The sequence below is a fragment of the Erithacus rubecula genome, assembly GCF_903797595.1.
Source record: "Erithacus rubecula genome assembly, chromosome: 8".
Classification (NCBI taxonomy): domain Eukaryota; kingdom Metazoa; phylum Chordata; class Aves; order Passeriformes; family Muscicapidae; genus Erithacus; species Erithacus rubecula.
Genome location: NC_136659.1, coordinates 35429372 through 35457007, shown reverse-complemented (window position 1 = coordinate 35457007; position 27636 = coordinate 35429372). Strand labels below are relative to the sequence as shown.

At 40.4% G+C, this 27636-nt stretch overlaps 1 protein-coding gene across 1 annotated transcript; it reads right to left on the bottom strand.

Annotated features, from left to right (window-relative positions):
* Window positions 1-27636, bottom strand: LYPD6 (LY6/PLAUR domain containing 6). Its single transcript, XM_079311683.1, has 5 exons — window positions 27416-27636; window positions 4786-4940; window positions 3197-3295; window positions 1620-1750; window positions 1-198 (listed from the first exon to the last, which is right to left on the bottom strand). The coding sequence occupies exons 2-5, from the start codon at window positions 4895-4897 to the stop codon at window positions 7-9; spliced, it is 534 nt and encodes a 177-aa protein (XP_079167809.1). The 5' UTR covers window positions 4898-4940; window positions 27416-27636; the 3' UTR covers window positions 1-6.

The following is a 27636-nucleotide window of genomic DNA, read 5'->3' as shown; positions in this document are numbered from 1 at the left end:
CCGCTGTCACTGTCCCGTCGCTGTCGCGGTGAGCCAGCGCTGTGCCAGCAGCGCCAGGCCGATTCCCAGCGGTGTCGCCAGGGCAGGGGACAGTGTCGGGGCGGCGCTGAGCGGTGACAGTGTGGAGAACACGGCGTCAGAGGCGTTCCGCGGCAGCGGCAGGTTACAGATTGTGCCCTCGCAGCAGGACGTGCACACCTGGGGAACGGGAATAACGGGGAATAACGGGAATGGGAACAGCGGGGAACGGGAACAGCGGGGAACGGGAAGAACGGAATGGGATAAGCGGGAACGGGAATAACGGGAACGGGAATAACGGAATGGGATGAACGGGAATAACGGGAATAGGAATAACGGAATGGGATTAGCGGGAACGGGAATAACGGGAACGGGAACAACGGCGAATGGGAATAACGGGAATGGGAACAGGAATAACGGGAACGGGAATAACGGGAATGGGAACAACAGCGAATGGGAATAACGGGAACAGCGGGGAACGGGAATAACGGGAATGGGAACAACAGCGAATGGGAATAACGGGAATGAGAATAACGGGAAAACGGGAATGGGAATAACGGGAACGGGAATAACGGGGAACAGGAATAACGGGAATGGGAACAGCGGGGAACGGGAATAACGGGAATGAGAATAACGGGAAAACGGGAATGGGAACAGCAGCGAATGGGAATAACGGGAACGGGAAGAACAGAATGGGAATAACGGGAATGGGAATAACGGGGGAAACACAGAATGAGAATAACAGGGAATGGGAATAAGAGGGAAACAGGGGAATGTGGAGTTCCCAGAAAAAACAGCGAATGAGAAATTCCAGGGAGGAAGGTAAAGGGAAAAACAGGAAATGAGGAATTCCGGGGAGAAAAATGAAGGAAAAACAATATATATATTATATATTTTAAATATAATATCATACCATATCATATCACTATAAAGTATATATGTTCTATATTGCATATTATTATATATAGTTCTATATTTTTAATATTATCTATTATTACATATATTATTATACATATAGTTAATATATTTGTATTATATTAACATTACTATATTATACATATTATCTAAAATATATATAATTTTTACATTATATATACATTGTACATATATATAGTATATATAATATCCTATATATTATATCTAAAGAATATTAATATATATTGCAGATTATTATATAACAATAAAAATATACACAAGATGTTCTATGTATAATACATGCTAAATATATATTATATGTTTAGATATATAAAATAAATACTATAAATATAACATATATACAAGATGTACTAAATATAATATGTGCTCTATATAAAATATATACAATGTGCACTATATATATATATAATCTGTACTATATATAAAATCTGTACTATATATAAAATCTGTACTATATATAAAATAACTACAATATGTACTATATATTACTCATAGTATATAATATTTTAATATATATTCTATTTTAAAATCCTTTTTCTATAGATTTGCACACATTTTTTCGACAAAACAATATACCACATATCCTATATATATATATATAAAATTATTTCTCAAATTCATCAATTTTACCAAATAATAAATTCTATTTTTTTCTTTGTGCCCACCTTGTACTCCTCATGTTTGATGTAGGTGCAGCCTGTGCTCAGACACTCCTCCAGGGCCACGCAGCGCTTGGTGACAGAGACACTCTCCCCACTGGCCTTCATCATGTGCTGGCTGAAGCAGTACCTGGTCCCTAAAAACATGGAAAAAATTTTATCTGCCAAATTCCCATTCCATGAGAATCCAGCAGCAAGAAAAAATAGGGAAATAGGGGATTTTAAAATAGGGATTTTAAAGAAAAATAGAAATTTTTGATGTATTTATGTGCTGGCTGAAGCAGAACCTGGTCCCTAAAAACATGGAAAATCTTTATCTGCCCCATTCCCAGAAAATCCAGCAGCTGGAGAAATAGGGAAGAAATCTTGGAATTTTTTCTAATGATAGGATTTTTTTAAAAATACAAAATTTTGATGTATTTATGTGCTGGCTGAAGCAGAACCTGGTCCCTAAAAACATGGAAAAATTTTTATCTGCCAAATTCCCATTCCATGAGAATCCAGCAGCAAGAAAAAAAGGGAAGAAATCTTAGATTTTTATCAAATTATAGGATTTTTTTAAAAATACAAAATTTTGATGTATTTATGTGCTGGCTGAAGCAGAACCTTGTCCCTAAAAAACATGGAAAAATCTTTATTTGCCCAATTCCCATTCTCTGAGAGTCCAGCAGCAGGAAAAATCCAGCAGAAGAAATAAAATCCATAAAACCCACTCCTCTTTCTCCTATCAAAACAAGGAATATCCTGCAATATTGGGTTCATCCCATGCCAGCCTTGGGGGTTTATTGTTGTTGATTTTACCTCAAAGGAAGCAAATTCTGGGGCTGATAACACAGAGGGTTCATCTCCTTCCAAAATAAATATTTTCCAAAGGCAAAAATCCCAAAACAACCCAATTAATTGGGATCTCCATGTTTTGGGAGGAAGAGAACTGGGGAAGGAGGGAGGGGGAGATCTGGGGAGCTCAGCAGTGCCTGGATCTGATATTTGGGTGTTTTTTATATTAAAGAGTTTTTCTGAGCTGTTCCAAATTTCAGACCCCAAGGGGATTTATGGGATCAAACCACTGAAAATATCAAAATTCCAACTGTCCTGTCCTGAATGTGGATTTGTGCTATTGAGGAGGGGGGAAGTGAACACAGCCAAAAAAGGTCCTGTGAGATAAATAAAATCTTAAAATCTTAAAAATCCTTCCCTGTGAGGGGCTGGGATGGAAATCCCAGAGAATCTGTGGTTGTCCCTGAATCCCTGAAGTGTCCAAGGCCACCCTGGGATAGTGGATGCCCCTGGGATGGGATGAGTTTTAAGGTCCTTTCCAACCCAAACCTGTCTGAGATTCTAAAAAACAACACCATTATCATCAAATCTAATATCATTTAATAATTAATTTAATAAATATAATTTCATTTATTAAATAATACAAAAAATAAACATTAAATTAAGTGGTTTTATCCCCAGCTGAACCAAAATCCTCAACCTCAGCAAGGAGACAGAAAAGCTTAAAGGCTGAACTCCAGAATTCCATATCCCACATTTTTTTGGGAATAAGGGTTGGGGTGGAACCCTGGGATGGGGCAGGTTACCTCTGGGGCAGTAAACATCTGGAGCCCAGCGGTTGCACTCGTAATTATCTGAGGCTTTTTCACAGGTGAAACACTTAAATCCACGAGGATACGGCGTGGCTGAAAGGGATGGAAGAAATGGAGTTAAAAGGGATGAACAAAGGAGTTCAAATGACCCAATTAATCTGGTTTTCAGGAAAAAACAGCAATTTTTTTTTTTTTTTTCTCTTGAGATCTAAATTTCTCCAAATTTTCCTGTCGGTGTCAGCGGGTTGGTTCTGGTTTGTTGGTTCTGATTTCCCTCACAGCACATTAAGTTCCTGTGGATTTGCTCCAGCTGGGTTTACCCAAAAATGCCCAGTGCTGACTTCAAAGAGAGCTGGAAATATTCATTCCCTTGGAATCAGAGCTCACATCCAACACTTTATCAGCTCTGATAACAAAATATCAGGTGGATTGAAACACTCTGGGAATTGTCCTGCTCACAGCCCTGGAGGGATCAGAGCCACCTCCAGCTCTGAACAGCAGCCTCTGTCCTAATTTATCTCTCTAATTCCTTAATTGCTCTCCTGGCAGCACTTGTGGGGCTCATTCAATCCATCATCAAGGTGCTGCCACCTTCTCAGAAGCCAAATGGTGACCAGGTCACATTTCTCATTTCTCAGTAAATTAAACCTCTGCAGCCCCAGGGGTCACATCTTCACCCTCCTCCCCTTGCTCCCAGATCCTGTTTGGGAATGAGAGGTGAAGCAAGAGGATTTAATAGTTTGTTTCCTTTCAGCTTTTAAGGAACAAGAAATCACCCAGGAGCAGCTCTGGTGGGGCTGGGGCAACACAATGATTAAATTAATCCCTCTCACCCTGCACCTCTGACAGGTCACAGTTATGATACGAAACAGAATATGAATTTTTCAGCCTATAAAGCAGAGAGTTTTCTGTGGGAGGAAAAGGCAGGGACAGCTCCACAGGCAGCCTGTTCTCATGGAATTAATCAAGTTTGTGTTTGATAAAGTGAGCAGACTGGTGAGGGTCCAGGGAAGATTTAAACATGCACAATTCCATTGCTCCAGGAGTTACTGGAGTCAAGGCAGGAGCTGTTGGTGCCTCAGCAGCTGCCACGTGTCCTTTAAACCCTTTTGATTTTACACAGAATCATGGAATGGTTTGGATTGGGAGGGATCTGGTTTGTATAGTGCCCACTCTAATAGGGCCAAGTTGATGCGGAAAAAAAAAGATTTTTGTGGGATGTGTCCCTGCCCGTTGCTTTAGGGTCTCTCCCAACCCAAATCATTCCATGATCCCACGTAAAACCAGGTTAAAGGCAGAGCCAACAGCGAACAAACACAGGCTCTAGAAGTGGGAAAAATGAAGGAAAAGGGATGAGATGAAATATGGAACAGAGAAACACAGCAGCCTTGCTGGAAAATATCCCAACAATTTCTAAGGACCGGAAAATATCCCAGCGGCCCCCGTGGAAACGATGACTGACAGTGGACTTTGGGATGACTGGAGGTGGATTTGGGGTTGGGCTCCCGAGAGAATTAGAGTGCAAACCCAGAAGCTGAAGGAGCAAGTGCCATTTCGTGGTGGCTGTGCTGGAGGTGACTCACTGGAGGGGTGCAGGTAGACGATGTCCTTGGCGGTGAAGTCGCGGCTCCGCGCGGCCGGAGCGCGGCCGGGAAGCAGGAGCAGGAGCAGGAGCAGCCCTGGTGGCCAGGCCATGGCCCGGCCAGGACCTGCTCATGCGGTGGCTGAGAATCCTCACCTGGGCAGAGTCACAGAAACCAGAATTAGCTGGGCTGGAGAAGAGATCATTGAGTCAAACCGTGACCAACAGCTCCTTGTCACCCCAACACGGCACTGACGGCCACGTCCAGGTTTCCTGACACATCTCCAGGGATGGGCACTCCACACCTCCCTGGGCAGCCATTCCCATGCCAAATCCATCTTCCCATGAGGACATGAGGAACTGGCAGAGTGGGGATGAGCAGAGCAAACCCACGAATACCTGGCTGTCACCTCATCCCCATGATCCAACCCTGGAGAATCCCACTGTGTCATTTTCTCAAGGAAAGAGGGATTGGTCTTGGGAATGGTTGTCTAGGGAGATGGTGGAGTCTCCATTCTTGGCAGCCATTCCCATGCCAAATCCCTCTTTCCATGAAAAAATGGCAGAGTGGGGATGAGCAAAGCAAACCCACAAAGACCTGGCTGTCACCTTGTCCCCATGTCTCAGTCCTGGAGCCTTCCATGCTGCCATTTTCTCATGGAAAGAAGGATTGGGCATGGGAATGGCTGCCCAGAGAGGTGGTAGAGTCACCATTCTTGGGCAGACATTTTCATGCCCAGTCACTCTTTCCATGAGGAATTGGCAGAGTGGGAATGAGCAGAACAAACCCACAAAGACCTGGCTGTCACCTCCTCCCCACGACCCAACCCCAGAGATTCCCACTGTGTCATTTTCTCATGGAAAGAGGGAATGGGCGTGGGAATGGTTGTCTAGGGAGGTGGTGGAGTCTCCATTCCTGGACAGCCATTCCCATACCAAATCCCTATTTCCATGAGGAATTGGCAGAGTGGGAATGAGCAGAGCAAACCCACAAAGACCTGGCTGTCACCTCCTCCCCACGACCCAACCCCAGAGATTCCCACTCTGCAATTTCCTTGTGGAAAGAGGGATTGGGCTGGAAATGGCTGCCCAGAGAGGTGGTAGAGTCACTATTCCTGGACAGCCATTCCCATGCCAAATCCCTATTTCCATGAGGAATTGGCAGATTGGGGATGAGCAGAGCAAACCCACAAGGACCTGGCCATCACCTCAACCCCAACCCCAAATCTTCCTACTCCCATTGTTTTTCTGACATCAACACCCTGGAAAAGACTTGGACAAAGGATCTCCCTGGATTTCCAGAGCAGTGGGAAGCTGGCTGGTCCCACAGGAGGTTGGGGATTCTCATCTCCACCTTCCTCCTGACTCCTCCTCACTGGCTGGGCCACATCATCATCCTGTGAGGTTCCTACTGATTTTCCCTTGGCATTTCCTCTTGGGAAAGCCTCAGAGATGCAAAAAAAGTTGCCACAGGATTTTTCTCATCTATACTCTAAAAGGATTTATTGCCTTTTTAATGCCATTGATAAATAATTGGGTGGATTTTTCCCAAGTCCCTGACTGATGGGAACTGATTAAAGCAAAATTTGTGGCACCATCCCAAATCCAGCAGTTGTCAGGAGTATCCCAATCCCTGCACCAGGTTTTGGGGAGAAATCCAGTGGCAGACAAGGCTACAAAAATCATTAAATACCCAGCTCAGATTATTATAAACCCTTAAAAATTATGAAAGTGCCTCAAAAATCAAATGGGACAGGAAAATCCTGACAGGATACAGCTGCTGAGCCTGGCAGGAGCCCATGGTTTCCTTTGGAATCCACCCAGAACTCACAGAGTTGGGATGAGCTTTTTCCACCCTGATCAACCAACAGATCTGCAACACCCAGATAATTCCTAAGCAGCTCTGAATATGTGGTGGCTCTCTAATAAATTTATTTTATTTTTTCAGGAAAGATGTGATGGGGCTGGGGATGTCACCATCCAAATATTTGTCCCACAGCTGTCCCTGCTGTTATCTGCAAACAGCTTTTTTTATTAAAACACAGTGAAATCCATAAAAAAATATGAGGGGAAAAAAGATAATGCACAACCTGGTGCTTTAAATTTGTTGCTTTAACCTTCTGCAGAGGGAATTTTGGATTTACTCCACAGATCCCTCTCAGCCAGGGGAGAATGAAATCCTGATTAGAAGCAGACAGGAAATAAAATAAACCTCTCCCAACCACGTGGAAGATGAAAGAAATGGGCCCATGTGGGATCTGGAGGGAGAATTTGGAACTTGGGACTATTTTTAAAAAATCCCAGACAACACCAGGAAAGTTTTACAAGCCCCACTCTTCATTTTAAGACATCAGCAGTTTGCAGTGAGCAAAAACTGAGGATTTGATCTCGAGCTACAGCACCAAAAAAATGAAGATTCACATCCCAAAATGAGGAGTTCATCACAGCTCAACTCCAGCTCTCACCAGCACCTTGTGATCACCAAATTATCAAATAAGTGACAAACATGGGATTATCAAGGCTGGAAAACACCTCCCATATCATCAAATCCAACCATTGCAGGGATATTTTAAGTTTAAACAGCAGGAATTCCTCCCAAAGAGACAAGAATTTGTCGGGTTGGCTCATGAGAATGACAAAACTCTTTTTCTTTTTTTTCTTTTTTTTTTTTAAGAACTGATCAAAGCCTTGCAGTTGAGGACGTTGGTTTTTCCCAGTGTCCCTTTTGTGGCACCTCTCCAAATCCAGTGTGGCAGCACTCAGGGATCAGTTTGGAAAAGGAGCTGTTGGAGCTGGCTCAGAAATCCTCCAGCTGCTCCCTAAAAATATTCACATCCTTCCTCTGCTAATTGCAAGGACCTTAATTGCCAGTTCCTAATGAGTGACAAGAAACCGTCAACGGAGAGGATTCGCTGCCCCAGCTCCGTTTCCCGTTTGAAAGAATTTGTTTCATTTGTTAATTTGTTTAATTACAGGCCAAGAATTGCAGTTTTAAAATCCTCTGGGTTAGGAAATTGTCCAGAGCAGGGCAAGCAGGGTGAAAACTTTAAATTGTGGGATTTAGGGAAGTAGGAAGTTCTTATTGAGCAAACACCTGCCACCATTATTGTCACCATTATTGTCACCATTATTGTCACCATTATTGTCACCATTATTGTCACTTGAGCACATTCCATAGAAACAGGTAGGGTAAAATCAGGAATTTCTGCAAACGTGTGCCAGAAACCCAAATATTTAATATTCCATTAATATTTTGAATATGAACACAAGGGTAAAAATAGTTCTGTCTTTCACTGGGGGGAAAATACCTGGTGATGTTTAAGGCAATGATGATATTTCACAGAGAAAGGAGTGGCAGAAAAATATTTTGAATAAAAGTAATGTTAAATACTTAAGAATTCAATATCCAATAATTATATATCAAATATCCAATTAATTATATATTAATTCAGTGTTCAGCACACTCATTTTCTCTGGTGTCACAGATAAAAATGAAATGTAAGGAAGGAGATTATAGATATATAGATGATACATAGATATATAGATGACATATAGATATATAGATAACATATAGATATATAGAATATATAGATAATATATAGATATATAGATGGTATCTAGATACATAGATAATATATAGATATATAGATAGATTAGATATATATCTATATAGATATATAGGTATATAGATATATAGATATATAGATATATAGATATATAGATATATAGATATATAGATATATAGATATATAGATATATTGATATGGATGCACTGCCTTAAAACCTGCAGACATTTGATCAAAAATTCAGTTTTTGGTTTCCAAACCCCTACAAAATTCTGATTTTCTGCATCTCAGGATGGAGAAATGCAAGAATTCTGAAAGACAAGAAACAACGGGGCTGGGAGCTGGGTAGAGACAGGCTCAGGAAAATATATCCAGCAAAATAGAAATATAAAAGGTTAATAATGAAGCTTTATCCATTGTTTTAAGCTATTGCAAGCAAGCATTGTTCAAAGCAAGATGTATGTGTGGCTTTATTAATTGTGCACATAGATATGTAAATATATATGTATATATATATATATAAATATATATGTGTGTATGCATTATGTATATTATATTTATATAATTTAATAGTGATTACAATATATGATTATTATACATTATATCATATTTATGTGCTTTTAAATATAATATATAAAAATAGATAATATAAAATATATTATATATATTATATAAATATATTATAGAAATAGATATAATATAAATATATATTATAGAAAGAGATATTCTAGAAATATATATTATAGAAATAGATATATAAATAGATACAATGTATAAAGAGATCATGTAAATCAATATAATATATAAAGAGATACAATATACAAATACAAAAATATTTTGTATTTATATATATGTATTTTGTATTATATATGTATATATATGTATATATATGTATATATATGTATATATGTATATATGTATTTAGTATTTATATATATGCTATATATATAAATACAAAATTAAAAATAAACAATCCCAAGCACCAGCACTGGGGGGAACACATTCACCCAGCATTTACATCATGCAGTCTGCTGGCCAAACTCTGTTAACTCAATTTTCCTGACTCCAGCAGCACCTTGGAGGGGGGGATGCCATTCCTGCAGCTCCAGCTGCCTTTGCCCACCCTGCAATGCAGCCTGAGCACTGGCCCAGTTGCCCATTTGTCACCTCTCATTAGGGAGGGGACATCTCAGCCTGCTTGGGGGACAATGGGAGCTCCCAGTCCTCCCACCACAGCTCTGGTTTTAGGGAAGTGTTGATGGAGGGGACGGTTGTTTTTCAGGATGGCTTTGTCCCTTTTCTCCTCCTCAAGCTCAGCTGGCTGACCTTGACCCAGCCCACGAGCTGGGCCTGCTGCAAGTTGGCAGAAAGGAAAAAAATGGGGGGAAAAAGGAGCCAGACAGCAAATCATCCCACACAAACACTCAGGCAGGAAAGAATTCCCAATTCATGGATATTTCTGTGGTTGCCATGTAATTACAGTGCAGGTTGTGGTGTTCAGGGCTCTCCACCTTGCCCCCAAGGAGATGGAGCATTTCCCTGCTCTGCCTGGATTTCCAAAGCACTGGGAAGTTCCCTGCTTGGTGGGAGGCTGGTGATTCTCCCTCACTGGAGGTTGATCACTCTTCTGATCATTCTGCTGATCATTCTGTTGATCACTCTGCTGATCACTCTGCTGATCATTCTGCTGATCATTCTGCTGATCATTCTGCTGATCACTCTGCTGATCATTCTGTTGATCACTCTTCTGATCATTCTGCTGATCATTCTGCTGATCATTCCTCTTCCTCCTCCTTCTCCTCCTCACTATCTGGGCCACATCTCCAAGTTCTACAGGGTTCCAGCTAATTCCATCCTGACATTTCCTTAATCTCATTTCACTTGGAATGGCCTCCATCTCACAGCTCCTAAATCAACTCTTCCTGGAGTGAAATAAGCCAGGAAAAGTTCCCTCCCAGCTGGCAGGAGATTTTCTGAGCCCTGAAGTGATCACAGCATGGCCAGGCAGCACCATGGGAGAGAAACCACCAAGTTCTCAGCATGAAATTCTGCTGTGCTGGGCCATCCTTCCACTGCCTTGGGATCATCATTCCTCATTGGGAAACAGAGCCAGGAGTTCAGCCTGGTGGTGCTGGAGGAGCTGGTCCTGGAGGCAGAGCATTCCCTCCCCAGTGTGACTTCCCCAAAAAACTCCAAGAGATTTTCCTCCTGAATTCTTCCAGCTCACACAAAGCTACAGGTTGGACTTTCCATGACTGAATTTGCAATGTTTGGATCAGTTTTCATCTCCCTCCATCTTCTAAATCCAAGCCCAGCTCTCTGCCTGTGTCTTCACTGTCCAAAGACAAATGGGAATGGCAATGGAACATTTTCTCCAGCTCTAATTGCCTTTCCCCTCCCTTCTCCTTACCCTGTTCAACCTTTTTGTGTCTATTCTATTTATTTGTTTTGGTTCCCACCACACACATCAAAAGGTTATGAAAGAAAAGTGGAATTCTCATGAATTGCCTCCAAATCCAGCTTTTTTTCCACGTGCCATTTAGGGGATTTTCTTGGCAGTTTCACCCCAGGAATGGTTAAATGTCCATCCCCCTCCCCAGAAAATGGGATGTAGCAAAGCTCTCAGAGCTCTTGCAGAGGGGCTCGCTGCCACTCCTCAATTACAGCCAGCAAGAGTAATTAAACAATCAAACACAATTAGTGCACTAATTACTCCCAGGAACGTGGCCCATCTAATCGCCTTGCTGCTAATTACAAAGCCTGGAGTTCATTGAGCTAAAAGCCCCAGACCTGGGGAAGTGAAGGGGGGGACAATATGTTCCCTCTCATGCCTTGGTGCAATTTAATCTTTCACAGGATGTGATTTCCAAGGTTGTTTTACAGCCAGCACTTGGCTTCTATTTTCAACCTGAACCACTCATATTTGTAGTCCCACCAGCAAAACTTTTCTTAAGTCCTTCATCTTTTAATGATTTGGGGTAAAAAGTCACTTCTGTTCATCCTCAGGACAGTCAGGCTTCAGAAAAACACAGGGATTGAATAAATGTAGTTTACTGGAATGTCTAAGACATTTAATATTGGCATTAAGGACAGGGGAAAAAAAAGTAAACTTAAAATTCAGACAGGTCATGATAGAAGAAAATAGAACTTCTGCAAATTCATTGTCAAGCTGAGCAGGTGCAATATTCCAAGTTAGACATAATTCATTTTCATTTTACTCCATGAATGTGGTGCAGGGAGACCATTTTTCCTTCCTTTAAATTACACAGAATATTCAAACCTGTGACCATGAACATCCCTGAATCAGCAGGAAAATGGACATGGATGATCCAAATAATTTCAAGACCTATTCCTGGGTTTGTGCAAGGCCTGCAATAGAGGCAGTGAGGGCAGAAGGTCCAGGGGGATGTGGGAGGTCAGGATTTTGCTCAGTTTGGGAATTTTTGGAGCCCCTCAGCTCACAGACTGACCTCAGAGCATGGAGAGCCCCCAGACAGCCTGGCTCCACACAGACAGGATAAGGAAACCAGGCGTGAGCACAGAAATCCTGGGATTTTCCTGCTAATAAGATGCAAAACCCCCAATTGCTGAGTTCCAGTGGCCAAGGGGAGGAAAGCAGCCAAATAATTCCCTAAATAAATATTTGAGTTCACTAGGGAAGCTGGAAGGGCTCCTTTCCCCAAGGCAGGGATGAGATTTTTGTTCATCACTCATTGCCTTCCTCCTCCTCAGGAAACTCCTGTGGCAAAAGGAGGAAGGGGAACATCTAAGGAAGGAATTTTAGGACAGGGAGGTTGTGCCTCTGGTCCAGGGTGGTGATGTTCTCCTGGGGACAAGCAAAATGAAATCCCAAGGAACAGAGTCTATGCATGAAATTAAATTTTGCTCCGTGTGGAAACAGAAAGTGGGATCATCCCAGACCATCTTCCCTACTTAAAGCAAGCAAGAGCATCCCAGTTACTGGGAAAAAGGGAAAGAATACTGCAAATAAAATGCAGATAGCAATGCTAAAGAAACAAGGGAAATAAAAAAACCCCAGAAGAATGTATTCCATGTTTATGACAAGAGCTGGAAAATTATCTAAGCTGCAACTAAGACATGAAACCCATCAAGAAAACAGTTTTGTAGTCCATGTTCCAGCTTGGCAGGTATATAGGAACAACATTTTTAACAGAATATAATGAGGTTTTAAGGTTAAATTTTTATTATGTCAAGAAAACTGGGACAACCTTGGGAGCAGGAGGATCCTCAGTATTTTTAAAGGATCAAAGGAACAGCCCAGGGTCATCCTGGGTAAACTCCTGGAGCAGTTTATTGCTGCTACAGCAACAAATATTTCAAGTAGTAAAATATGACAAGGCAGGGGCGTTGGGATGATGGGAAAAACAGGTCTCCAAACAATCCCATCATTTTCCAGCAGGCAGGATTCTGCCTCTGGCTGTGAGACTGTTACAGGGAATAATTGGGGGAGACCAAAGCAGGGAGCCCCGAACCCTCCTGATTACAAAAATGAGTTCTACCCAATTAACCAAGCCAAATTAAACCCCAGCTTAGTGGCATCTCCCAATCTAATTGGTAAAAAGGGCAACTCCAAAAGATTTTTTTTTTCCCCCCCTCCTTGCATTTCCCTGCAATTCTGCATTCAGTATCTCTGCTCCACAAGTATTGATAAGAAACTCTTTGATTAGAGGCTGACGGGGACATGAAAGAGGGAGTTTGTCCCTCCTGCACCAAACTGTGCTTTAATAAAGCCAGACATCAATCTGCACCATTGTGTCCCCGCTCTCCTGATGCCTCTGGGGCGGGATTTGTGACAGTTCCTCAGGGACATCACCTCTCACATTTGCCATGCTAGATTAGGCACCGAGCCACGACCGCGCTTTGTGCGCCCGGCCCCGCCAACGCCACCTCGCCCAAATGAGGTTTTGTTCCTACCAGCCCGGCCAAAATTTCAGCTTTTTGCTCCTCTGAGGAAGGTTTTGACCCATCACTGATTGCACTGTGATTATTTCTTGCCTCTCCTCAATTATGGGATATTAATGAATCCCGCTTTTCGCGGTTCCCGCTGGAACGCCGTGGTTTTTCCCCCAAATTATTTAACGTATGCAAGTAGCAGTTAATGAACACCATGTGTCATTTTTCCAGCCCTGGACACGCAGGGATGAGGCCATGGAAGAGCTCCCTTCCCTTGACAGTTCACCAAGAGTTCATCCCATTTTTTATTTCCTGACCAGCACGTGAATTCCCTTTGGCACAAGGCACCAAAAATCCAGGGAAGAGGACACTAAGGAGAACAACACCTCTGCTTTTCACATTTCCAAAGAGCACATCTCCAACCAGGCTGGAGAAGATTCAACCCTCAGAGAAATAATTGGGAATTGGGAATGGGCTTGGCCATTCCCAGCTGTGCAATTGCGACATCAACGTAAAATCTAAATCAACGACCCCAGCCTCGTGCAAGGATCCTTTAGATAAGTACCTTGTTCTCATTTTTATCTTGATAAATGTTTGTGTGAATCCAAATTTATCTGAGTCAGTTCCTACATCAAAATAAATAAGAGTTTCTTGTTCTATTTTATTATTTCTGCTGCCACCCTTCGCTCCGTAACAAGATTCTGCCGTAAACCTCTTTGCAGAAATTGTCATAATTAGTTCTATTTAAAATGCAAAATTTACCTGGTTTTGTATTTTCTATCCTGTGACACCCAATTTCAAATATTTTCCTTCAAAAGCTCCATTCAAAGTTATCCCACTCCAGTTTTAATGCATATTTTACTTAGCATAAATTAGAAAAGCTATCACTGTTTAATATGAAATAAACCCAAATGAGAACGGACCAATTAATGCACGTTCAGCTGTCTGGTTAATCCATGGAGTAAACAAATCCTTAATTCATGAAGGTTTTCATTAGTTTTTCCAGAAAAACAAAGCCCAGCAGACCCCAAAACAAACCCTTTGCTCCATAAGAATTTCCAGTGTTATTTGAATTCCAAGGCCAATTAAGTGCCACTTTTCCTCCCAGAAAAAGCCATTTAATTCCTTTATTTTTTCAACTTGATGGTGAAAAAAAAAAGGCTGATTAAGAGAAAATTCATCTCCAGCACGATGGGAAGCTGTAAAACACCATCCCTATTTTGAAATTTCCAACACCACCATGAGGGGTCTCAGTGGAGATGGAAATTTTGGATTTCTCCCTGTTTTTTATCCCATAAATGTCCTGGAAAATTGAGCAGTGTTGGTGCCTTCTCACAGAAATTCTTTATCTACCATTGTGTAAAAAGTCACTCTTTATGTTTATGCCATTGCAATTTACAGATGGATAAAATGCTTTGAATAACTGAATAAATTTTAATTTTAATCCATTTTTCTGAAGCTAAAATGAACAATTTTGTTGTTCCAAGTTCAGTTTGGAAGAAATTATTTATAAAGTGAATTAACTGCAGAAAACTCCAGGAATAAAGCGGGGACTTTTCACTGCCCCAGCATCCTTTTACTTTTTATTTAATTTTTCATTGAATTTTTACACAAGTTCTTTACCCTCTTGCATTTCATTGTAAATAAACACTGTCAATGAATTTTAATTTATCACATAATGAAAAATATGGGCACAACATTAAAAATCCTGTTATATCCCACAGCTAAAAATGAAAATATTCTTGTGATACATAATTGTCTGCCAGCAGGTCAGAAACCTGAGGCATTAATTTATTTTTTAGCAAGAGTAGAAAGATAATTTAATATTTATTTAAGAAATAAAATAAATTAAGCTACTCAACAGTTCTTCCAGCTGAGAACCAGATTCTCAACCTCATGGATTTCACCCCAAAAAGACTTTGTAATTTTTAAGCAATGTCAGAGAAGGATTTTTTGTTTTGGTTTTTCTGTTATTTTGGTGGTATTTAGGATTTTTTTCTGGTTGTTTGTTTGTTTTTTTTTTTTTTTCCTTCTAATTGTTGCTTCAACCCACCAGAATTAATTCCCTGGAGCTCACAGATTATTTACTGTGTTTATTCAGGGTTAACTGCAAATAACAACAGTGCCCAAGGGCAGAAAAAGTGAATTTCCCTGAAACTACAATTCCTGGATAGTGGAATTTTTTCCAGAATAACAACATTTCATTCACAATAAACAGAATATTTCTGTTTTGTGGCAAAAATAATGCTGGCACGAGCAAAGCTTCCTAAAAATGGGCTCAGATGAAAAGGGGCAGGAAAGTAATTGAGGATGAGATAAATCCTGAGGATCACCCATGAGGAGGGAAAACCTTGGTTTGGGTAATATAAAAAATGAAAATAAAAATAAAAATCAATGAAATGAAGCTCAACAAACCAGGACAAAGAGCTGGAAATTGGGATCAGGAGGGAAGGGAATGGGATGTCTGGGATGGAGACAAACCAAAGTGATTTGAAAAAATTTTACGGAATTTGAACAATTTTTATGGAATTTGAACCATTTGCGTGGAATTTGAACCATTTTAATGGAATTTGAACAATTTGTGTGGAATTTGAACAATTTGTGTGGAATTTGAACCATTGGTGGGGAATTTGAACAATTTGCGTGGAATTTGAACCATTTTAATGGAATTTGAACAATTTGTGTGGAATTTGAACAATTTGCGTGGAATTTGAATCATTTTATGGAATTTGAACAATTCGTGTGGAATTTGAACAATTTGTGTGAAATTTGAACCATTTTTATGGAATTTGAACAATTTGTGTGGAATTTGAACCATTTTTATGGAATTTGAACAATTTGCGTGGAATTTGAACAATTTGCGTGGAATTTGAACCATTTTAATGGGATTTGAACAATTTGTGTGGAATTTGAACAATTTGTGTGGAATTTGAACCATTTTAATGGGATTTGAACAATTTGTGTGGAATTTAAACAATTTGTGTGGAATTTGAACCATTTTTATGGAATTTGAACAATTTGTGTGGAATTTAAACAATTTTTATGAAATTGGAACCATTTTGATGGAATCCCAGACTGGTTTGAGGAAAGGACCTTCCATCCCAGCCAGGAATTCCCAATTCCCAGTATCCCAACATCCATCCCCCATTCCCTGTCCCTCCATCCCTCATCCCAAATCCCTCTCCAGCTCTCCTGGAGTCCCTGCAGGTTCTGGAAGCATCACATCACCAAATGAGGAGAACAAAAGATTTTTGTGGCTCATCAATTAAAAACTAACCCCTCCCTGGTGTTAATTAAACTTTAAATTTCTCCTCACTTTGCTTGATCCAAATGCCTCATCCCCTTGGCACTGCAAAATCCATTTTATTTTTTTGGAATATCACCAGGAATTCAGGAATCTGCCAGCTCCAGCCATAATTTTTGTTTCATCATTTTCCCTGTGATTTATTGGTTTTTATTAGATCTGATCTCCACGCTCACCCTGCCCCAAATTCATTGAGCAAACCAGGGAATTGTTGAAAATACAAATTTTCAGCTGCTAATTTCTCACAAATTGACCTTTTCTGCCCAATTATTTCCATGCTGACAGTAACAAAACTCACTGTAAATAATGTAAATAATGTAAATAATGTAAATAATGACTCTCCCAGAGAATCTCTTCCTGCTTTTAATTGGGAGAAAAGAGAATTCCTAGAAAGTCATTCCACAACACTTCCATATTTAATTTTAAATGGCACAAAGAGAAAGTTTATTATTAGAAATTATAAGAAAAAAAAAAAGAAGAATAAAATTTTGAATAAAACCTTAGACCACTTTTTAATACATTTTTATATTAAAAACATTTAGAAAATAATTTAGTTAGTTTATTATTTTAAAATAGTTTTTTACTAATTTATTAATAAAAGCTTATTTATTTTTGAAAACAGAGTTGAAGCTCTTTATACCATTTAAACTTAAACTTATTTTGCCTTCCTTCTAATCCTGTCTCACAACAAAAAAAAAAATCAAATTAACAAACCAAAACCACTACATACCTCAGCGAACACAAAGGAATATTTAATATTCGGTATTTAATATTCAATATTTAATATTAAATATTTTATGTTCAATATGCAATATGCAATATTCAATATTTATTTTAGAATATAGAATATAGAATATTAAATAAAATAAACCAATTTTTTTTTTAAATTTTCCCAACTCAAGCAATATGTTGGCATCATTATATTTAATTATATTGATTTTTTAGCTCCCTAATAATTGGGAAATCACCTCCAGGAGGGTGAAGAGCCCTTGGATCAGCACAGCCTATGTAAGAAATAGAAGAGAGCCAGTCCTGAACATTACAGGAAAGAAAAAAAACATTTAAACAGCCTAGATTAAAGAATCATATAAATTTACACCTGCACACTTTAAATCCTAAAATTTCACCCAGCCTGGCCATGAAAATTGTTTGCCACAGAATTGGAAATAATCAATGTTTGAAGTCTTTGCTTTAGAGTTTTGCAGTAAATAATAATTTAAAAATACCAAAAGTAAGATAAGAATAAATAAATTAAGATTCCAGGGTCTGGTTGGATGGGGCTTGGAGCAATTTGGGATAGTGGAAGGGGTTGGAATGGGATGAGATTTAAAATCCTTTCCTAAACTGATGGAAGGCAGCACATTCCCCTCGTGGCTACAATTCCCTGATAAATCAGCAGATCCCAGCCCAGGTGGAGGCACCACTTTGGGATTTTCAGCCAAAAAAAACCCAGAACTCCCCCCTGGGCTTGCTCATCCTGTGGAATTCCCAGCTCAGAAAAATTCATTTTTCATCTCAGAGCGGAAGAAATAAAAAATGTGCTGTTCATCCTTCTCCTGTCGTGACAGACCTGCAGATATTTCACATTTTTCATTTTTTTGTCAGGGGCTGGTTTGTGGAGCTCTGTGCCAGATTTTGGGATTTCTGCTCAGATCAGATGGGAGCTGTGCCTGGAGCTGGGATACTAAAGGAGCCAAAAGGAGCTTCCTGTGCAAAATTAGGAACAAAAGAGAATTTTCCAGCTCTGCCCTGAGGGTTCATTGGGATCTCAGTGCCCAGCTCCAGGCACAGCTCCCATCTGATCCGAGCAGAAATCCCAAAATCCCCAAATCCCAACTCTGGGATGTGTCTGTGTGTAAATCAGGGCAGAGGCACAGAGAGGTTCTGGCAGAAACTCCCAGCTCAGACATTCCCAGTGAGAAATACCAGGGTGAATTTGGATGTGCAGTACACACTTTTCATTTTTCTATCACCTGAGAGTTTAGGAAACAGCAGAGTCCTGCCTGCCTCCAAGGAAAGCCACATTTTATTGCAAGTTACTACATTTGAAAAAAGAAATTATGGATAAAGTGTGTGCTAAAGCCATCCCCACAACTTGCCCTGTTGGCTAATAAAAGCTATTTTTAGCTTTTTATTCTCTTTGACTCCAAGCCAAGAATCCGTGGGGAAGATGTTCCAGTGACCACAAAACTGTGAAAATCCCACTTTATATAAAGATATACCAACATATTTATCCCAAGACATTTCTCCATTCACTAAAGCCACACAAAAATATTGCTGCAAGTCTTAAAAACCCCCTTCCCATAGAGATTTCAGGTGTTTCACCTTCCTATAAAACATCTTGTGAATTGATCCTGGATACAAGGATAAAAAACTTGGGATTGAGGCTGGAATTGGAATTATCCCAGCAACAAGTGTGGTTATAACTTGGCTTCAACTTTTAGGACCTCAATAAAATTTTCATGTGGCATCACACGATTCCCTTCATATTTTTGGCAGCCAAGGCAGGGAAATCCCTTCCCAAAACCCTCAAGGAATTCAAATAAAAATGGGAAAAAGAAGTGCCAGATGCCCAGAGCTCCACACCTTGCACAGGGACAATTTGGTTGGGTCCAGAGCACCCAACCTGTCCTAATCACCTTGAGCTCATTAATTTACAAAGCTTTGGCCCAACCCTCAGGGCTGGCAGATGATCCAGCTCTTAATGGATGTGATTCAAACTAATCCACTCAAAGGCATTTAATTCCAGTGAGGAAATCAGCACTTTTTAATTATTAGAAGTGGTAAAAAGTTTTGCTGATATCAGATTTTCAAGGTGAGGAGGGTTTCCCACCTCCAATCCCACCCATGGTTCACTGGAGACAGGGAAAAAACAACTGAATTCAGTGCTGTTGCTGATTTTTCCCCTTTTTCAGCCCATTTTCAGCATGGTTTCCTAAGGAAAAGAGGATTTTGTCAATTTACACAATTTCTCCCATGGATTCATCATTTGGCTGGAAAGGAAGGGAAGGGTGGGAAGTTCATGAACATTCCATGGTGGGAAATTCCTTCAGTTCCCTCTGCCCAGGAAGGAAGGAAGGGAGAGAGAGAAAAAGAAAGAAAGAAAGAAAAGAAAGAAAAGAAAGAAAGAAAGAAAAGAAAGAAAGAAAGAAAGAAAGAAAGAAAGAAAGAAAGAAAGAAAGAAAGAAAGAAAGAAAGAAAGAAAGAAAGAAAGAAAGAAAGAAAGAAAGAAAGAAAGAAAGAAAGAAAGAAAGAAAGAAAGAAAGAAAGAAAGAAAGAAAGAAAGAAAGAAAGAAAGAAAGAAAGAAAGAAAGAAAGAAAGAAAGAAAGAAAGAAAGAAAGAAAGAAAGAAAAGAAAAAGAAAAATTCCCAAGTACAAAAAGCACTGAAAAATCTCTTTCTCTTTTCCCATTTGAATATTAGATCCAAACCCAAGGAGGTTTAAAATCTCAGTTATCTGGAAAAACAAAATTAAATTATAATATTAATTTTTAAAACATTGTAAAACCCCCCAGAGATGTTTTGCACACTGTTAAATGTTTAAGCTGCTCGTGGCTTGGTGGATACAAGGTGAAAATCATTTAATAGCAAAATTTCCATATTTAAACTGCAGCTGGAAAAATAACTTTAAAACCTTCTCAAGGCCAAGTGATCAATAGAGAGATGCCTGGATTTGTGTAGAGGTTTTGTGGTTATAGAAAATAAATATTTAGATGGATAAAATGGTATTTTAGATGGATAAAATAGATGTTTTAGATAGATAAAATAGGTATTTTTGATGGATAAAATAGATGTTTTAGATGGATAAAATCGATGTTTTAGATGGATAAAACGGATATTTCTGATGGATAAAATAGGTGTTTTAGATATATAAAATAAACCTTTTAGATGGATAAAATAGGTATTTTTAATGGATAAAATAGATGTGTTAGACAGATAAATAGATGTTTTAGGTGGATAAAATAGATATTTTTGATGGATAAAATAGATATTTTAGAAGGATAAAATAGATGTTTTAGATCTTGGGAGAAAAAACCCTCCAGGAAATCCCAGTGAGCATCCCAAGAGGGAAAAATCCAGCAGAGGTGGTTCTAAAGGTGTGTTAATGCTCACACCCACTTCCCACTGGGATTTCTGTGGTTTGCAACAATTCCCACAGAACAAACTCTCTGAAGCAACAGAATAATTATTTTTTTTCTTATTTATAGAAAATATATTCCAGCTCTGCCCACTGGAAGTTCCCAATCCATCAGCCCAGCAGCTGGTGTGGCCTGAAAATGAATCTTAAAATTTTTAAAAAATTAACCTGAGCTCCTGGCACTGGAAAAATCAACCAATGTGGATTACAAACAATGAATATTCCTGCAGGGACTCCCACCATCTGTCCATTGCCAAGTAAAAATTTCCAAAATATAGAAGAAATTATAGAAGAGAATTATCCAGCTCATTGTATTGGTAAGTGATATTTAGGATAGAATTTAATAATTATTAAGGTGTTGGAAATAGTCCCTCTACTTTAGCAGGAAAGAATATATCCACCTTGGGAAAAAAACTTCCAGGAGATGCCAGTGAGCATCCCAAAACTCCAAAACTAAGGATATTCCACAGCAATAAAGAGGAGAAAATCCAGCAGAGGTGGTACTAAAGGTGTGTTAATGCTCACACCCACTTCCCACTGGGATTTCTGTGGTTTACAACAATATTCCCTCCACTTTATCAGGAAAGATCATATCCCCCTTGAAAAAAAAAAAAAAAAACAACAAAAAAACCTCCAGGACATCCCAATGAACACCCCAAAACTCCAAATTGGATATTCCTGGATGGATCCCAACTCTGGATTCCCAACCCTTGGCTCACCCCAGAGCTTTGGATCCTCCTGGAGAGGGCTGGAAGCTCCTTAAGAGCAGCAAAACATCTCAGGAGTTATTAACTCTTAATATCTGCAGACTGGCATCTGCTTCCCCAGCAGTTTAACCCCCAAATGTGTGTCTGGGAAGAAGGAGAGCTCAAAAAAGCAGGTGGGATTTCCATAAAATCCAGCCCTGCACTGGTTTGGCTTTAGAATCTTGTTATGTCAATGGGAGAATCCCAGGGAAAATATGGAGGGGTGGGGAAAAGGTTGGTCGTGCACAAAAGCAAAGAGTTTGGGGAGATGGAGTGAAAATAAAATAATAAAGTATAAAAATAAAATTAAAAATAAAAGGTGCAAAACATAAGTGAAGCAAAAACAAACTCAAGCCCGTTAAATATTTAAATATAGATAATAACACTACAGAATAGGCAAATTAGTATTAAAAACCCTAAATTTATTTTATTTATAAATTTTAACAAGTGGGGTTTTTAAAGTTTTTTTAAGTGTTTTATGCAATTCCTCAAAAATAGCATCTGAAGAGTAGCCTGAGGGAATTTGCTGCATTAATATATTAAAAAAAAACCCCTAAAATTTCAAATGATCTCTCTTATTTCCTGTATTTTAAATTTACCACAAGCCTTAGGTGGGGACAATGGAACAAACATCATTTATACAAATACACAAATCAACTCCCAATGAAACTGCACGTGCACAGCCCCTGTTAAATCAATATTTGGGATGTGGAATTCAAGTTTTGCCTCTTGGGATTCTGGCCAGGAAAACCCATGACTTGAGCAGCAGATGCTGAATTCCATCAAGGGCTCCCATTCTTCTGGGGACAAAAACAATTGTTCCCTGTCCTACCAGGGCTGCTGATGCACATCTGCCCCAAATTTATTTTATTTATACATTTTTAATGTTTTTTTACATGGTTTTTTTTAGAGTGTTTTATGTAATTCCTCAAAAATGAAATCTGAAAAATAGCCTGAGGGAATTTGCTGCATTTATTCAAAAGTTGTGCTTGTTGATGTGAAACAACAAATAAATTAAAATCTGCAGGTGTTGGCAAAAAGAAAAAGGGGTTCAATGAAGAATATTTTGGTTTGATTTGTCCTTCTCCTTCCTACCAACCTCATTTTCAGGTGGCATAACTCCACCTTCTCTTCCACACACACAATATTTACATTAAAATTCCATCCTACAGCTGATTAAACGCCAAAAATAAACTTTTTTCCACCAGCCAGACCCAAAAATTCCTGATTTTTGTAACAGGAGTGTGAATTTTGTGAGCTGAAATGACCCTGAATGTACTCTAAGAGCAGAGTTGGAAAATATTTGGCTCACCCTGAGAGGTGATTCCAGCTGGGAATTTCTGCCTGGATAAAGAAACAGGAACAGTGAAAGGAAATGGGCTGGAGTTAAAAATTTCTAACTATTTGGGGAGGAGAACATAATCAATAAGTTAATTAATTAATTAAGACTAAGAGCAGCACTTCAAATATTTTTGTGGAGAAAAAATAAAATATTTTTGAGGATTTTTAAAAATTACCCCAGGGCATTTAAAACCCACATTTAATAAGTCAAAATTAGGCAAGGTTAGGAGTGTGCAGCCTTCAGCATTTCTGGATATAACCCACCAGGAAAACACTCTCATTCCATCACTTCCACTTTTCCAGAGTCATTTTATTCCCTGCATTGCCAACCAACCCTGAATCCCAATAATTTCCTCTGTTAATCTGATTTTTTTGTTTGTTTGTTTTTTATTTTTTAGCACATCCCTTAGCAGGGCAACTCCCTCCTGGGGGACAAACCCCAGGAATTCTGCAACTTGCTTGATGCTGAAATATTTCCCTTCCCATTTTTCCAGCCAAATCTCTGCAGAATCCACAGGGATCATCCCACAGTGAGTCAGGCACCTGCCTGAAAATCAAAATTTTTCTGCACAGCAGCTCAGGAGATGAAAGCAGAGACACACAAAAGCTCAGGGCTGACTGCTAGGAAATAATTGCAGCCAGAATTCCACGAGAGGAATTTATGTAATTCTATTAAAGGCACTTGTAAGAGGAAGAGAATACAAAAAAAAACCACCTCGAATTTAAATAGAACCCAGCCAGAATTTGATAAAGTACAGGAATAATTGGCACTAAACAAATAAAAGGCATAAAAGGAAAACATGATAAAAATTTTCATTGTAATTGAGGTCATTCCTCTCATCTTTTCCTATTGTATTTAGCAGCTCATGCAGAATGTTCAGCAGCTGATACAGAATATTTAGTGGCTTACATAAAACAATTTAGCAGTTTATATAGAATATTTAGCAATTCACATACAATTAGGAAGCCCCTGGAAGAGCTTACTCAGGATACACACCGATGGAGCAGCAGGAGGGATATTTTATGTCATCATCCCAAATCCATCCCAACTCTGAGGCTTCCACGAAGGATTTCCTGAGTTTTCCAGCCAAGCCAAGCCCTGGGAGGAGGCTCAGCTCCTGCTGAGTGCATCTGCAGCATCCCTTGGGAGAGAGCCCCACTCTTAACTCCCTGCCCTGGCCCTGCTGATAAATGGGAATATTGTGGATTCACAGGGAATCACTGCAGAGGGGCTGAACTGAGGATCACGTAGGCACAACTGAGCAATGAACAAATGGCTGTTTATACTGAATTTCCCCCCGTTTTAACACGTGCCAAGGGATAAACTGTGGGTTTATTGGGTGTGCAGATGTCCAAAATAGACATTTATGGGGTTAACAATTATTTATTGTTGGTGGGGGAAGGAGTCCTGCCTCCAGACACATATTTCTGCTGTGAACCACAGAAAATTTCCATGGCAGATTTATAAAAACCCAACCAGGGACGACAAAGTGGAGGGGGAAGAGCCCAAACAGCAGCCCTGATGGAAAACCATGATTATTCCTGGGAACATATGGCCACGGAGGGATAAGGACTCTGCTCCTCTCTGAGTAGGTCACACCACAAAGAACACAGAAAACTCACCAGGGACAAAATGGGTCTAGGACAGGAAAAAAAAAATTAGGAATTATTCACTTTGTAGGGGGGAAAAAAGATGGTTTTCCAGCAAGTCTTATCATCCAAACTACAAAAAAAAACCCCAAAAAATTGTGAAATTCAAAGTAATTTTTGAAAAGCAGTGGTATAATTTCTTTGTACTTTTGCACTTCCTCTCCAATTCCACCACAAGGAGGGATTGTCTGAGGTGTAAATCTCTCCAGAGTGGCAAAGAGCCAGCAGAAATCCTACCTTGGCACCTCCTCTTTGTGCTGCCACCAAGCCAAGATCTCCTTCCAAAGGCAGATCCCAATCGGCGGCACCTCTCACCCAGGGCCCACGTCAGCCGCCCCAGGGCTGAAATAACAGTTTGTTTTCGAGCTAAATGAGTTCATTTTCACTAAACAGGTCTCACTGGGTGAGGTTGATGGAGCCAGACCATCAGCAGACACTTCCAGAGCTCCCCAGGGCCGAGCTCGGCCCTTGGATCCCTTGACCCCAAGGACGCGCCCTGCCCGTTCCATCACATCAATCTGACAGAAATGAGGAGAAACACGGGGCTGGGAGAGGAGGGGGGTCACAACTTCCTGCCCTCAGGTCCTAAAAATCATCCTGAGGGTTGCCCAGCATTTCTTTTTATCACTCCTTAAATCCCTTCGTTCATCCAGGCCGTGAGAAACCGGATCGATCAACAAAATCGTGGGATGCAACTTGGGTTTCCATTGGAAAACCCCAAGCCTGCTGATGAGCAGAGCTGAAAGGAAATAATTTATTCCATTTCCCAGCTCTGCTGTAATTTATCCTTTACTTTTACACCAGAGAGTGGCAGGAAATCAACCTCGAGATCAGACACACGAGCGGCGAATAATGAAACCGGCGGATCGCTGACGCATAAATAAAGTTTTAGATTTACAGAGAACAAGTCTCCCACTGTAACACAGCCAGGAGGACTTTTCAGATGTTTTTATGTCAGTACTGGCCTAAAAAAAAAAAGAAAAAAAAAAAAAATCCAGTGGGAATGGGAAGGGTTGGATTGCCTCCCTGCTGGCACCTCCTGGGGCTGTAGGGAGGCAGCGGGGTTAGACCCGAGGCCAAGCCTGGTTAAACCCTCTCCTTGGTGTTTGCATAACTCATGAGTGGATGTTTGGAATCATTTTAGCCCAGCAGTCCTACTGAGTGGATGTTGGGAATCATTTTATCCCAGCAGTCCTAATGAGCTAAATCATTTTGGGATTGTTTGTCTGACTGAGGATTTGTTTCCTGATGGTTCCGCCGCCGAGAAAACGCGGATCTGGTGGAGAAACCTCATCCCTCACTGAGCTGCAAGCTCAGCACTGACCACAAAATATCAAAATTTGTATTTCCCTGTGCTGCTCCCAGCGCTGGTTGCAGAGAGAATGGCACCAGTGAGTTTCCATAGCAGGAAAATAACCCAGAGCTCTGAAATCCATGGGATCCCTCCAGGCAGGAGGGGGATGAGGAGCCAGCCTGCCCTGACACCACCAGAGCCAGCCAGGTCCTCCCATCTCAGTGCAAAACAGCTTTTCCACAGCAATAAAGAGAGAAAAAATCCAGCAGAGGTGGTTCTAAAGGTGTGTTAATGCTCACACCCACTTCCCACTGGGATTTCTGTGGTTTGCAACAATTCCCACAGAACAAGCTCTCTGAAGCAACAGAATAATTATTTTTTATATATAGAAAATATATTCCAGCTCTGCCCACTGGAAGTTCTTAATCCATCAGCCCAGCAGCTGGTGTGGCCTGAAAATGAATCTTGAAGTGATTTTTGAAAAATGAACCACAGCCTAGGCTCCTGATACTGGAAAAATCAACTAATGTGAATTACAAACAATGAATATTCCTGCAGGGACTCCCACAATCTGTCCATTGCCAAGTAAAAATTTCCAAAATATAGAAGAAATTATGTGGGTATAGAAAAGAATTATCCAGCTCATTGTACTGGAAAGTGATGTTTAGGAATAGAATTCAATAATTTTTAAGGAATTGGTAATATTCCCTCCACTTTAGCAGGAAAGAGCACATACCCTGGCTACTACTGGAAGCACAAGTATTTATCTATTAAATTAATTTAAATTTTAATTTAATTTAATCCAAAACTAAGCTGGATGGAGCTTGGAGCAACCAGTGGAAAGGTGTGCCTGCCCACGGCAGGGATTGGAATGGGATGAGCTTTAAGATCCCTTCCAACCCAAAATATTCCGTGATTTTTTAGAGAGCAGCGTTTTTTAATTAACAGGGAAGAGGAGGAAGCAGCAGCAGCGTGGTTCTGTTTCACTCCCAACAAATATAATTATTCCCTTTGCTTTGCCCGGAAAGCAACTTGTGAAGAGCCCCGTTTCCATAAAGAGGCTCTCAGAAAAAAAAAAAAAAAAAAAAAAAAAAAAAAAAAAAAATAAAAAAATAAATAAGAATAATGTTGATCTTAGTGGTGCCTGCTGCCAAACCCCAAAGCCCCGCTGGGGAGCGGGGCAGGACCAGCGCCGGGAGCGCCTCCATCCCCTCCCGCAGCCAAAAACACCCGGAAAACGCTCTCCTGTGGATGTCACCAAAAAAAAAAAGGGAATTTCGGGGGGTGTTTGGAAGGGAAGGGTGGGTTCCAAACACGGGAAAACCCCTGCAGCAAACGCGGGGCCGGTTCTGCTCCTGGAGAGGAGCGAGGGGTCCCCAAATCCAGCTGGACCCCGAGCCGGGACTGAACGAAGGAAAAGGAAGGGAAAATGAAGGGAAAAGGAACATTTCCTTTTAACCCCACACAGGCACGGGTTTGTTTTGCTAAGCACGTGTCAACCCGAGCGACTTCTCGACTTGGGGGGGAAAAAAAAAAAATCGCTTTTTTTCGCCGTAACAATAGAGAAAACAATAGGGAAAACAATAAAGAGAACAACAGAGAAAACAATAGGGAAAATAATAGGGAAAAGGGGGTAGAAAGGAGAGGTTTGGGGGTTTAAACAGAGACAGGGACGTACCTTTGCCACACGGATTTTCCAGCCGCTGGCTCAGGGATTTTCCATCGCTCCCTCGGCGGCCGGGGCAGCCCGGGAGCCGGGAATGCGGGATCTGGGAATGTGGGATCCGGGAATTCGGGATCCGGGAATTCGGGATCTGGGAATTCGGGATCTGGGAATGCGGGATCCGGGAATTCAGGATCCGGGAATGCGGGATCTGGGAATGCGGGATCCGGGAATTC